The sequence below is a fragment of the Nomascus leucogenys genome, chromosome 18 (assembly GCF_006542625.1).
Source record: "Nomascus leucogenys isolate Asia chromosome 18, Asia_NLE_v1, whole genome shotgun sequence".
NCBI classification, from domain to species: domain Eukaryota; kingdom Metazoa; phylum Chordata; class Mammalia; order Primates; family Hylobatidae; genus Nomascus; species Nomascus leucogenys.
In genome coordinates, this window is record NC_044398.1 from 15762546 (window position 1) to 15777118 (window position 14573).

General features: G+C 36.5%; 1 protein-coding gene across 1 annotated transcript in view; it reads right to left on the reverse strand.

Annotated features, from left to right (window-relative positions):
* Positions 1-1496: 1496 nt before the first annotated feature.
* The window catches only part of CTNNA3 (catenin alpha 3), a 1790392-nt gene continuing 1777315 nt past the window's right edge, over positions 1497-14573 (reverse strand). The window contains exon 18 of the mRNA XM_003258218.3: positions 1497-9606. Coding sequence (XP_003258266.2) covers positions 9319-9606 — 288 coding nt within the window. The 3' untranslated portion in view covers positions 1497-9318. The remainder of the gene's footprint in view (positions 9607-14573) is intronic.

The following is a 14573-nucleotide window of genomic DNA, read 5'->3' on the forward strand; positions in this document are numbered from 1 at the left end:
GGGAGGTGTTCAGGTCTGCATTCAGGAGGACAGCCCACTTTTTGTCCTTTCTGTTTAATCTGAATAGTACTCCACCCACTGCTAGAAAACTGTCTTTTCTGATGTTAGAAGGGAAACAATGCAGATTTTATCTGCACACCTAACATCCTGTCGCTATCAACAACTAAAGGGACAGTGAAAAGGCAAGAATGTGGCAGGAAGGAGAGCATTTCACCTCTTTGTGACGCTCAGAGTAGCAGATCCCTGCCTCCAGGCTACCTCCCTGAGCCTCAGGGACAAAGGACAGTGTTGTAAAAGCCTGTGTGTGATCCACTGTACCTAAACCCCTCCTCTGTCAGCTCCCTTGGGTTTGATACTCCTTTTGTCTTCCTGAGAACTCCCTTTTCTGGACTATACACCAAGGGAACTTCTCCTTTCTAAAACTAGGAAATTCAGACAAAGTAGGAAGTCAGGGTTACTTGACCAGGGACAGCAACTTTTTCCCCAGAGGCCATAGGATGGACATACAGTGACTGGAAGTTACATCTTTGAGTTACTGCTCCTGGATGGAATGTTTAATGGTCCTGCCCAGGAAATGTCAGGGCATCAGCTCAGCCTTCAGGCAGGAACAGACGCTTCTTGCCAAGAGTGCTTTTAGTTCCACTTCCACCCCCAGAGCAAGCATGACAAACTGATCAAGGCAGATAGAATACTGCTGCCAGAGCAATTATGGGCTCCTGGGGCCCAGGACAGAATGAAGCAGAAACGCAACACCACACTGGCATTTCCATTAACAGAGTCAGATGGTGTCTGGCAGAACTGAATCAGGGGAAACATGGTCTTTCAGAAGAATCAAGTGACAAAGACAATACTTAGAGACTGCATTTTGGGAACTTGCAGACTGAGACTTAGCAGTAGGTGTCCTGAAGTAGTAAGGGCCCTGAAGGGAGAAAATGTTGTTATTGATGTTCTAGAGTAGATAGCAACAGCCTGTGTGACCCCTGGAAGAGGATCCAGAGGCTAACCCCATGGGATTCACACTGAGAAAGGATTATCATCAGCCTAAAAATGAGGAGGCCAAGATGGATGTTAAAAACCCACCAATTTTTAGATACAAGAGCATTCGTAGAACCAATGGTATTCCATGACCACTAAGGAGTATATGTTCAGACATTCTCAGAAAAGTTATTGATCATTTTCATAAAGTCCTAAGCTAAAGAGCAACTCTTGAGCTACACAGATAGAACTATTAAAGGCATGTCTAATGCCCAAGACTGGTGCCTGTATTAGACCAAAAATGCTCATTTGGACTACGAATTTAATTCTATCAGATATGCTTCAGGTTACTTGCGTGCATGCGGTAGTTTGGAAAAGTGCCTTCCTGAATTATAATATATAAAACTGAAAGAGAATGAGAGTGAAGGTGACACTTAGAAACACATGGTTGGACTACTCAGCAATTTATTAATCTCCATTTTTTTCATCCCACCCAAGAAATTCACCACCAAATATCAACATAAAATGCATAGCCAATCTTTTCATTTTTATTGCTTTAACACGTTTTCATTTTCAGTTGAACAAATGCTTAATGCACTACAGAGTGACATGAGTTGAAATTAGAATAAAGTAAAATAATACTTTATAACCAAAACAAACCCAGTGTTACATATGTTAAATAATGCAATTAAGACCACAATTAAAAAAAAATCATTGATTCAGTTAAACACAAAAGACATGCAGGGTCTCAAACAAGGAGTATTTGGGCTTCTATGTCAATGTCATAGGAAAGAGCTTTTTCTATTTCTGGATAAATATTTCATTTTTATTGATTGGCAAAAATACTTTAAGGATAAATATGGACCAGAAAGGCTTACAGTGTTTTTGCCAAATTTTATCTATAGCCAAAGCACAAAACTGCTTTGAACTGGTCATTAATATAATGGGCAGTTCATTCAACCATATTCTGTCTCTGCAGAGCAGGGTGAAATGAACAAGCAAGATGGTCAGAAGCACCTCAAACGCCACTAAAGTTAAGTTTCCAAGATATTGCTGCAATAAACATGGCTATTACGAATTGGTTACTTTTATTTCATCTGAGAAAGTCTTAGTTTAAATCTGCTTTCATCCTAAATTATAATGTGCATATTACCTTCAGAGAGGTCACTACATTTAAGCTGTCCAAGTTGTTGCTTGTAATAGCACATAAAGTAAATGATTTTTTTTCCCCAAGTTGCTATGAAACTAAAGCCATAATCAAAATGGAAAACAGGAGCATCTGGAAATCTTTCTCTGGAAGTTTTAATTCATATTTAATCACCCAACTTGCCCAAGAAAAATTTGTTTTAAGCCTCAATTATTAGGTACTAAATTGGGCATAACATATGTCTACTTCTGTTTTCAGGGACTTGTTAGTCACGGATATGGAGGAGAAACTATTATGCTATCATTTAGGTCTAAGGTAATTTTCTTTGGAAGGACTGCACCACATGAGAAAAATTTGCAAAATCAACAAATAGCACATTCTAACCCTGCAAGACAATTGCTGAAATTCTCATATTTATATCCCTGTGGACACAATGTATAGTAACATGTAAAAATACAGCATTATAATGGTATAAGATTTGGCAAGCAATGGTACGTGATTTTTATAGTAGTTTAAAATTAATTTTATGTTTAAATATTCAGGAAGGAGGAAAGTTCTGTTTAACCGAGAGCAGGGTTAGCATCTCTGACTTACTCCTTTGCTTTATTAATAAACACTCCACTACAAATCTGGTGTTAAAAGCCCAGGTCAAGGAAATCCCTTAGTAGAAGCTCAACTCTCAGTGAATACCACAGAGAGGTTCAGGTAGTTTATAGAGATGGGAAACTGATGTGACCTACCTAAAGTTGGCCTGAGTCTGCAGAAGCTGGGCTGTCAGAATAGAAAAACAAGATATCTACAGGCTTTTGAACTGTTGATACAACTATTCAAAGGGGGCTTTAAATGTTTAAAGAAGTGTCACAGACCTCCAACACCAAATAACCAGTACTAAAAATAACCATCCTTCTTGAAAATGCCAAGGAAATAAACTTTAGAACTGGAAATATTTCATTTGAAATGAAAACACAGGAACTACTCTGCTAATATTAAGTAGCTTTTGTAGATGTTCTTAATGGAAGACACATTTAGACATAATTGTTAGAAATCTGAGCCTTTTTGAAAGAGAATTTTCTTCTTGAGGGCTTTCCTTTCCTACAGTTGGGAATAGGCACTCTCATGACTACCAGATACATAAAAGTGAAGATCTCCAATATACACATTCCATTGCTCAAACTAGGAATGTGTGTATTTCTTATGTGGCTCCACCATAAGAAATATCAGAAAGTCATTTAACTTTCCAAGGCCTGAGACTTGAAAGCCTATCCAGCAACATGGGCAAGAAGAGTCTAGCCTTCAGTCGACTCTAAAAAAGGCCATGTAATTTTAAAAGATGAAGTTTACCTGTATTCAGGCACATACTATGCACACGTGTGACCTCCATAAAGAAGGAAAGATGTATTTGCTACAGTTTGGGTAAATTTCAAATACAGGGAAACTTTATCCTACTACAATAATCCTTGGCCAACCCTCTGCTTCAATCTATAATTTTAAACACAGTCATACGTTAGCAGTAAAAGAGGAAAAGAGTGGTGTCAACAAATGGTATTAACCAACCAATACTGAAGATGGGCTGAAACAGTCATTTTCATGGAAGCTTTCTTCTCCATGGTAATAAAAGTAATTTGGCAAAGGTTGTCCTCTTATTTCAGATCACGTAAATAACTTACTTCCCTTGTACCTAACACTCTACATTCGGTTAATAGAGGTGAGAATATTCAGCTAATTATATATCTGTCTTGAATGACGTAAAATATATATTAATATTTTAAAGCCAGTGAAACTTTGAGCAAGATTCTTGTCCTGTTTAACCCTCAGCTTCCTTGTCTATGGAATGATATATATCCTATAGGGTTATTTGGAAGATTGAATAAGATAATAGTTAGCATTTAACACAGAGCTGGCACGTGAGGGCAAGGATCACTATTTGTTTTGTTATATGGTGTATCCTAAGAACCTAGAGCAGTGCCTGGAACATCATAGTTGTTTAACAAATAGCTGTTAAATATATGAATGTATGGTTACCCAGATTGGCTCTAATATTGGGAAGAATTTCACCTATCATCAGTCAGGAGAATGGCTGAATTTCTGTTTCTCAACTTGCAAACAATATTACTAAATCATGCTCAAAATATGTGTAGTTCATCCTTTTGCCTTTGACACGACTTCACCAAACCACCAAGACAAGTGTCTCAGTCTATCCTTAATATTTTCCTCAGGAGGGCTGCCTAATCTTCATAGAACCAAAAAACTCTCCCCTCCTCTATGAAAGCTAAATGCTCCTGCAACTACCCCTCTCAGACCCTTCCCTACCTCTGGCACCTTCTTATTTGTTGTCCTTTTAGACTACTCTGTATTGTCTCCATTTTTCTCCAACTTACCAAACTCATATTGAATATCAATCCATGTGTTTTGTTCCCACAAACCAGTGGGGACTGCTAGATGCCATAATGCAGCCAGCAGCCATGAAGCATCTCATCTCAGAATAAAACTTAAGGTGGGCCCCACAGCCCATCTATTGCCTGCAGATGGGATTCTGGTCAGATTGAGCTCCATTTGGAGATAGTTCTCTCAATTAACATTATTTTCTTTTAGAGTGCCCAGAAATGGATTCTATCTTGTCTGTTAGGGGGGAGATATTCACATGCAAGTTGACTAGTGTTTTAAACTATTCTTTATTTTGCTTTAATAGAATATATGTTCTTGTTCATGTGAATTGGTTAAAAATGCCAAAAAGGTATTTAAAATTTTACTTCTCTTGCTTTCTCTTTGAGATGTCTAAGATAGTGTTAGTAGCCTCATTCAAAACATTTTTAACTACAACTAGTTTTAATAGCATCCATGTTTTCTTTCCTAATTAAAACCAAAATGCCAAAATAAAAACTCTCAAACTGCTATTGTTTAGTCCTGGCTTATTTGTTTAGTGGTAAAATGGAAAATACTAATGCTGAACATATCATAATAGTATGGGAAAAGAGTCATAAAGAAAGAAAGGGAATTTTCATATAAACAAAAACAGTAACATCTCAGGTGGCAGAAATTTTCCTACTTTACTTAAAAAGAATTATTAAAATAATATAAAATTATGTTATTTTTAACTGAAATATTTCTGACTTTACAAACAGAAAAAATGAATATTTGATTCCTAAATATACAATAGGCAGGCTGTCTTGGCAGAAAATAGGCCAACAAAAGAAAGTACAGATTTCATTCAAATTCAGATTCTGGTGCCTGCTTTGCCAACCTAAAGAACTACTTACAGTGAAACTGAAAGAGGCTGTCTATTCTGCAATGAGTTCACAAGAGAATGGTGGATATCCCCAGGAAAAGTCTCAGATCTTATTCCACTCATACTGCCACTATACAGAAATCTGTAGCCATGGGAACCACAATCTCTAGGACAGAAATGCACATTTGATACCAAAATTTAAGAATGTTTTGGGGAATAGAAAGACTAAAGGAATAATGTTGCTGGAAATTAAAATTCATAATTTTGACTAAAACTCTGTAAAATTTATTAGTCAATTTATACCTGAGATAGAGATGAGAGACAGGAGAGAGATATTTTTGGCTCACAGAAGAAGAGGAAAGGGCATTAATTGGAGTAATTTGCTGTGATGGGCAGTCCTGATTGCACTATTTTGGTAGGAAATTGTTAGCAATTAACAGAGGATACCTAGCCCAGAGGTGGGTGAAATGAGAAGAACACCCTCAAAGTGAAGGTTTAGGAAGCCGTTGAAGTCACTTACTCTGTAGTTACACATTAGGCTTTTCAGCCACTCATTATTTAATTTGAGGAGCATTAATTATTTGGTCTGAAGGCCCAAGTTGTGCACTTAATTGCATATTCACAATTTTAGCTTGAAATTAAAAATCGACTGCCTTTGAAGCTAAAGGTGTCAAGAATGCCAGACTGCAAGAATGGGTGTCTCTGTGTAGCTATGGAGGCCCTTATTCCCTATACATAAGAGATTTTTATGGGGAACAAACATGTTATATTGATCTTATGTTAAAAGATTTCAAAGGCCAGAAGGCACACTTCTGAATGTGAAGACTATATTGTCTTTTCTAATACATTTGTAATTTGCACTCATATAATAAATAATAAACAGAAAGGAACAATGAACAAATTAGCTTAGAAATTTAGTGTTTGAGTTTTTTCTTGACTCATTCAAGAACTATCCAGAAACTGACTTAGAAACATTTTACTCCAATAATTTTAATTTGTCATAAATTAAAGGGAATGATTTCTATTTCTCACTTTTTATATTTGATAAAAATCTTCAAATTTCTCTAATTAGAAGGCCCTTTAGTGGATTATTATGTCATAATTTTTTTAAAATTTTCATTCGAATTCCAGTCTAACATTTGGCAGGGATACTGGTGGGTAACCAGGGATGAACTGCTCCTGTGGGTGGTAAACACCCTCTCCTCCCTCTCAAGGAATGTTTTTCCCTATGTAAATTAACACAAATAGATCTCATTAAAAAGAAAGGTGAGTTCTTATTAGCAGGATCAAGCAAATGTATTATCAAAGGAAGCACTAATCTCTGTGATGAGACATCAAAAGGTACATAGGTGGATCACCAAATTATCACTCTCATTAAGAAATTTCTGGCATTCCTTTGCAGAAGAAATACCTAAATATAAATGTGTCATGCTGATTAGTTTTTAACTACATAATGGAGAGATTTATTCATATCTTGCTGCTAGTTTTTCTTGTATATAAGCATTTGTTTTATCAGCAGTTTTGAATCAAACTAAATCTTGAAATGCCGCCTACTACAGGAATTCACTCAGGTGGACAGATGCCTTTTTCAGCTCTATGCATCTTGTTTTTATGTCACCATTGATTACTACAGCAGATTAACTCCTAGGATATTCATTGAGTTAAAATTTTTATTGTTTTGTTTAATTATAGTTTTCTTTGAGCTAAGCTGAAAATCTGCCTGGGTTAAAGAGGAGACCTTGTTCACATCTCACTTTGGGTAAAAAGTCATTTTTATCAAAGAGATGGAGGTTATTCGGTAATTGTATAATTTCAAGTTATTTCTGTTCTTTTGGTGACCAATACTGCATGTTCTCAACTCCAACACATGGAAAGATGATGTTGGGTCAAGTGGACATTAGATTTTCTAAATGAGATGCTTATGATTCTTGTGAATGTGGCTTTAGGAGCTAAGAAACACAGCTGGTAGTTTGGTGATTTCAAAAAAATTTTCTATACAGCTGGTAGTTTGGTGATTAAAAGAAAATTCTTCTCCCCACTAAATTATAAATTTATATTTCTATCTGGAAGAAGGATGTACCACAGATGTCACTTTTGCAACATCTACACTTAAAGCAGAAAATGATGGCAGCATTTCAATAAAAGGAAATCTCTATTTGCCTCAATCATCTAGATAATTCTGAAAAACAGAGTCATGTGAATTCCCTAATTCCCTTCTTCACTGCCTTTTCTTCTGGGCAGTGCATTCTGTTCAGAATAGTTATTGTAGGCCAGTCTATGGTGCAAAACAGGGAGGAGTTTATTGCCTTCACGTCCTAGGAAGTTTTACACTGAGCTCAGGCAATCCAGCTACTTGGAAGATTGAAATAATTCATTACAAGAAATTTAGCATTTCCTGCATAATTAATAATAACCTATTAAATAGATCCTTCTTTTCCCATACCTTTATGCTTAAGATTTCACACATATCATACTGTCAGTCTTTATGCTTTCATATGTTTCATGCATCCTTTTACCCAGACTGGTTCTCCTAATATCAACTGGTATTGTATGTGTAAATTTTTTTCTCATCAATCTAAGGTTACTACATTGTTGAGACAACTCTCATCAATGGCAATGTTTTACAAGTAAAAAGTTACAATATAATATTATTATGATAATGTAGAATAGAAAATGTTTTTTAAAGTCTGTGAATCAGAATTCTATGTATGAGAAAAAAATGAAAACAAAACTTACGGCCTCGAAAGAGTTTCTGTTAAGGACATTTTATGAAAGACAGAGAGAGGCAGGTCGTTGGGGGAGAGAGAAAGAGAGAGAATGAGAGAGAGAGGTACACTAGACTCTAAGACTATTATGAAGTCCATTATGAACTCAACTAGGAATGAACACAGTGACTGGAGTTATAAAACGACCCCAGTGACTTTTATTTAAAAGAATGTTATTAAAATCACTCCAGCTTCATTGCCATTAACTGCTTCATAGTTCAATGGTACAATTCATGTAGTTATATTTTACTCAATACCAAATGGTTTTTCAAACTGGCATTTTCCTTTTAATTACAATTGCAAGCTGATAAAAATGTATTTTTATGTTTGTAAAAATAGGGTCATATAGAACTTACACTTCTGTTATTATTAATATAACTCACTTTGGGATATAGTTTGGTGTCTCATTTTCCCATTGGGTGATAACTCTTCTTTCACATATGTATTCGGATAGGCCTAACACTCAAAAGTACAGAACTCTCTAACACATTGGAAACCCAAAATGTGCGTATGTGGCATCAGTACTCATGGTAACCTTTACAATGTTAAGAAAGCATTTCATTAATAACCAAGGTTGACCTTCAAAATCCAGCAAGTAGCCTGACTATTCAAATTTGATTAGTTTATAATGGATATTAGCCTACTAAGTTGACAATGAGTACAGCTATCTAAAGATTAAAAGGTGGTTTTTTTGCTATGGCAGGAATCATACATTTCTGCCAGGTTAGGTGCCAGATTAGATCAGATAAAGAAGGCATGGAGATTAAATGGGAAAATATTTTATTAAAGTCTTTTGTTTCTATTAAAAAACCAAGTTAGGAGCTCTTGTTAGTGTTTTAATTCAAGATAAGGATGATAAGTGTACTTGAAGCATTACAGATAAACAGGACTCTCTTGCATCTCCTCTGTTTATTTGGTAATGAATAGTAGATAATCTCTATGATGGGAAAGGCTGAATGACACATGATAATTTCATTCATTCAACAAGCAAATATTCATTAACTATTAGGTGCTGACCATACAGAAATGACAATGACGTGATCCCAAATATATATTGCTTATGTTGATTTAGCACCCAATATTTTATGTTATTTGTGAGTTAAACACCAAAACGTAGTGAAATTATAGACCTTCTTAAGTATAAAATAAAGCAGTGTGGTTAGCCAGGATTTTGTCATATAGGCACTATATTTAGAATAGTGGTTTCAGTAGATTTGTCTTCCTCTAAATTCACTCATGACTTGCAATGGATGGATTCTTTTCTTTGCTGAGCCTCGTCTGACAGCTGCACACGTTTCCTCTGGCTTCTCTCTTTTAATCAAGGGTTTTTTTGCAGGAGCCTTCATTCTCCACATCACAACTGGGTGCCGGGGCCCAGCAGGACTCTGGATTCGGATGATCTTGGTTGAGGCAATGTAAGACATTTTCACTGTTTGCACTACAGCATTCATTAAATTTTTGGCTGCTTGGATCAGGGAGGTGACACTGTCCAACTGTAGGGAAAAAAAAGAAAAAAGAGCTATTATTCCAGAATGCAATTAAGAATTTAAAGAGATTTAATGTTATAGAAGCTAAAGAATACCACTTTGCTTTTACTTCAGAAAGTAATGAGTTAATCATTTTATCTAACTATATATAATTATCTACCTCAATCAATACATCCATTTTTGTTCACTTGTCTATTTATCTGATGCATCAATTGATCCACAATCTATCTTCTAAGGTGATATTATAGAGAAATTAATTTCTTCCTCTTGGCTTTCAGTGACATCATATAAATTCTTCAGGGCCCCAATCCACATAATATCACAAGGCCATATGGTCACTCTTTTCTTTGTAATGGATCTTTTTATTTCCAGGAGATAATCCTGAGCTCTTTCTGTAAGACAGGATTATCTGCAATAAAATCTATAAATAATTTTATATGAACAAAAATTGAAAATTCTTCTCAGGGAATAGTTTAAGATAAATAACATACATGTATGTAGGTACAGACATACATATATACTACTCTCTTTCTTATTTCCCAAATAATTGCACCTAAAAGGGTCTCTTTTTCTTAACACAGAACTCTTATTTTATCGTGCAGCATTTTAAAATAAAATTGGGGCTCTATAATCAAATGAAATTGAGTTTAAATTTCAGATCTGCCATTTGGTAACTTGGAAAAATAATTTAACCATTTTTGCCCTAGTTTTTTTCACTATTAAAAAGAAAAAAGAAAGCATGTCTATTAAAGGAAAAGTAATACGTGTAAATAAACTAGTAGAGTAACTGCCAAATAGTTGATTTTTATTAAATATTATTTCCTTTTTTGCTATGAAGACTGGCAAAATTGCTTAATGGTAACGATGCATTAATGAAATTAAGAAACGTTTTTTCACATGATTCTGTTTTTGTTATATTTTCTGGTTTGGGTACACAAGCAATCTCAAGGAAAAATGAAATGGTATTCCTAGAATCTTACAAAATACCTTAGAACTAAGCTAAGTTGATTTTTTTTTTTTTTTTTTTTTTTTTTGAGAGAGAGTCTCTCTGTTGTCACCCAGGCTGGAGTGCAATGGCATGATCTTGGCTCACTGCAACCTCTGCCTCCTGGACTCCAGCAATTCTCCTACCTCAGCCTCCTGAGTAGCTGGGATTACAGGCACCCGCCACCATGCCCGGCTAATTTTTGTATTTTTAGTAGAGATAGGGTTTCATCTTGTTGGCCAGGCTGGTCTCGAACTCCCGACTTCAGGTGATCCACCCACCTCAGCCTCCCGAAGTGCCGGGATAACAGACATGAGCCACCGCGCCCAACCAGTTGATTCTTTTTTATACAACCAATGTCTCTTCCATTATTTTAGTTTGGCAGATTGTCATCCACTGCCAACTCATACAGGAAGATGTGCCTCCACTCTCACCCCTCTGTGATGTGTGCTGTCAGGATTGAGACTGAAACACTGGCTCTGTAGTTACTAAAATTTATCAGCAGCTGCCTGGCCTGAGTCGTCTACCTTTGCTGTTCGAGGAGTCTCTTCTCACATACCGAATAAATGAGCAGAGGAAAGGAGTAAGCTGAGGTTATGTGCCTGGGGCAGTGATCTAGCTGGCTGCTTCCTGGGAAAACAATTTAATTAGCTCTATTATATGCCAAGCCTGAAATCCTTGAAAAGGTAACAGCAAAAAATACGTAATGTGAAAGGCAATAATACTTGGCAACTACATATCTTTAAGTCTTTTTACTTTTTGAAGCCAGAAATGTAAAATCTGTGCATGTGGCAGGAATGACAAATGTTTTACAAACATGAAAAAGGATTTCATGAAGCACTCAAATGTATTTTGGAGGACATTTGGAGCTTCTGAGTCTGTATACAACTTAAAAAAAAACTAGTCTTTGAATAGAATAGCACTTTGTTATTAAATTATTAAATTACTCCACAGACAGATTGCAAGTTAAAATCTGTCTTTTAATAATTAACAAAACCTCCTGGACTCCAAGAGGTTTTGTTAATTATGTTGATGGGTTAATTATTATAATGGGTTTCCAATCCCACCACAGAAATAAGTCAGTTTTTCTTTTTTTTTTTTTTTTTTTTGAGACTGAGTCTCGCTCTGTCACCCAGGCTGGAGTGAAGTGGCGCAATCTCGGCTCACTGCAAGCTCCGCCTCCCGGGTTCACGCCATTCTCCTGCCTCAGCCTCTCCGAGTAGCTGGGACTACAGGCGCCCACCACCACGCCCGGCTAATTTTTTGTATTTTTAGTAGACACGGGGTTTCACCGTGGTCTCGATCTCCTGACCTCGTGATCCGCCCGCCTCGGCTTCCCAAAGTGCTGGGATTACAAGCGTGAGCCACCGCGCCCAGCCAAATAAGTCAGTTTTTCTAAATGGGGAGATAATAGGAGTACTGTTGAGAATCCTTGGTAATGCCGTCACTCAAACATGAAAATATTGGGTTTGTCCCAAGGGTTCTGCACCATCACAAAATCATTCATGGAACAGGTCCCAAGGACCTCCTGTCATTCAGGATTTCACCAAAAACTTTGGTCTTACCTAAGACTTGCATTATCCTTTCTTCCTTTTAACTCTGTAATCTTATCTTATACACTTTGTATTTATTTCAACTCCTTTTGATTTTTTTTCATGTTGGTATCATCTATCAACCAGCAGTGTGGGGAGGATGTTGAAATTCCATTCATGCCTCAAAGTGTGAAAACTGGCTTGTCTTCTTTCCTCACTGAATCAACAAATCCCTGCCTGTGCTATTGTGATCTTTTATTCTGGCCTCTCCCAAATCCTTTGATTTTTAAAATCCTAAATGTTTATAGTAAAAACTTCTCCACTCAACTCAGAAAAACCACCGGACAAATTATCCCTCTAGTTTTGCAGACGGATTAGGACAACTACTGAAAGAATACAGTTATTTCACGAGGAACTCTTGTAGAACACTCTATGAAGATCTCTGAGGTCTAAGAACTATGTGCATTACGATCCAGCTACCAGCTACCAGCTAAATCACAGGCCACACAAGCAATGGGCAAAGTCAAGCCTAGCTAACGGTAGAAAATTGTATTCAAGGCCCAAGCAATGTCTCAGGCCTACTCGTAGAGAATAATGATGCATGATTTAATGCCTGCAAAAAAATTATTAAAAATCTTCTTATCCAGGTCTACTTTCATGAAAAATCCTTTAAGGGAAAAATTCAATAGGATCCTCTTTGTAAAAAAAAAAAAAAAAAAAAAGGCAAATTTGCACACTGTAATGCATTACTTTTGGGTCCGTGTTCAACTTATTTGAACAAAATTTTCTGAACTTCCCAAATGTACCTGTGCAAGACAAGAATGTTAATTTATTCTAAAGGCCTGGTGGAGCAAAACAATCGACTATAAAACTCAGATCCTTAAATTCTTTTACTATTACAAATCACTTTTATTAACTGAAAATTTTTCCAGAGAAATATAGCTTGAAACGTTTACCATAGAGGAGACTCTTTTTCCTAACATCTGGTAACACTCCTCTCTGATCCAGATGAAGTGTTCTCGACCAAGGTATCAGTTAGGAATAATAATGTCATCTAAGTCCCTCAGACCTCCTACAGTTATGTTTAAATATTTGCATACTGTCACATATAAACAGCTTCCCTTCCAGAAGAAGGACAATATTTTAAATAATTTTCAAAGAGAATTGTGTCCTAAATTAAAGGCCTCTTTCCTATATTAATTTGATGTCTACCATTTGCCATGATAAATAGGAAGATGGTCATTCTTCCGGTACAGACGTCTTATACTTATTCTCATAACACTGGTATGGTTTCAAAATAACCGAGCCTGGGCTGGATGTGGTGGCTCATGCTTGTAATTCTAGCACTTAGGGAGGCAGAGGCAGGGGAGTCACTTGAGCTCAGGAGTTTGAGACCAGCCTGGGCAACATGGAGAAATCCTGTCTTTATCAAAACTAAAAAAAAAAAAAAAAAAAAAAAATTGCCAGGTGTGGGCATGGTGGCATGTGCCTGTTGCCCCAGCTACTTGGGAGGCTGAGGAGGGAGGATCACTTGAGCCCAGGAGGCAAAGGTTGCAGTGAGCCGAGATCGCGCCACTGCACCCCAGCCTGGGTGAGAGTGAAACCCTGTATAAAAAAAAAATAAAAAAATAAAAATAACTGAGCCTGATAGTCTATTAATGTCACAATAAGCTGCTCAATATTGTCTATGCCCAAACATAAATCAATAAGTTCTGCCTCATTTTTTTGTATCTAGATGGATAAGTGATTATGTTCAATTAACTCATGCTAATTGTGCAATGTGTTTTGCAAATAACCCTAATAATGCCAATTTAAATAGAATCCTGTTAAATATTATCCTGTATAAATCTTAGTTACTTTTATTATAGTGTCTCTTCTGTGCTTTGTGGTATTATATGGTTTCAGTTTAACAACGGTACAAATTGGACCAGTTCTACAAATGTTTACACATAAAGGGCTTGCTCTTAAAAACATATCAATAGCCATTTACTACAAAAAGGTGGGGTTTAGCAACAATAAAATATATTTTCTGTTTCGCATTTTGTCCATGTAAGTAGTTTATATAGAACACCTGGATCTTTTCACAAAAACACTAAATACCTATAAATCCTTGACAACTATGTCAATTTGGAATGTCTGCTAGCTAACCCTTGCCAAAACCCTATTGTAATTAGTGATAGCTAAGAGAAATATTCAAAAAGACATGGTACGTATTCCTTCTTTTGCTTTTGGAAGTTTCTCACAGAGATTGTGTCAAAACACTAGAATGCTTTCTACTCGTAGGACACTAGTCTAAGAACTCCCTATAGTTTGGATTCAAGACTGTTACCAGACATATGCCTTACATGAGGATTCTAAGCCTACGTGAACCTTGCTTCCACTGGTGTGGATCTCATCTTCTTGCACCTGGTCTGTCACCTGGGAAAGCAGCTTCCCAATCACATGGCAGTGTGAAC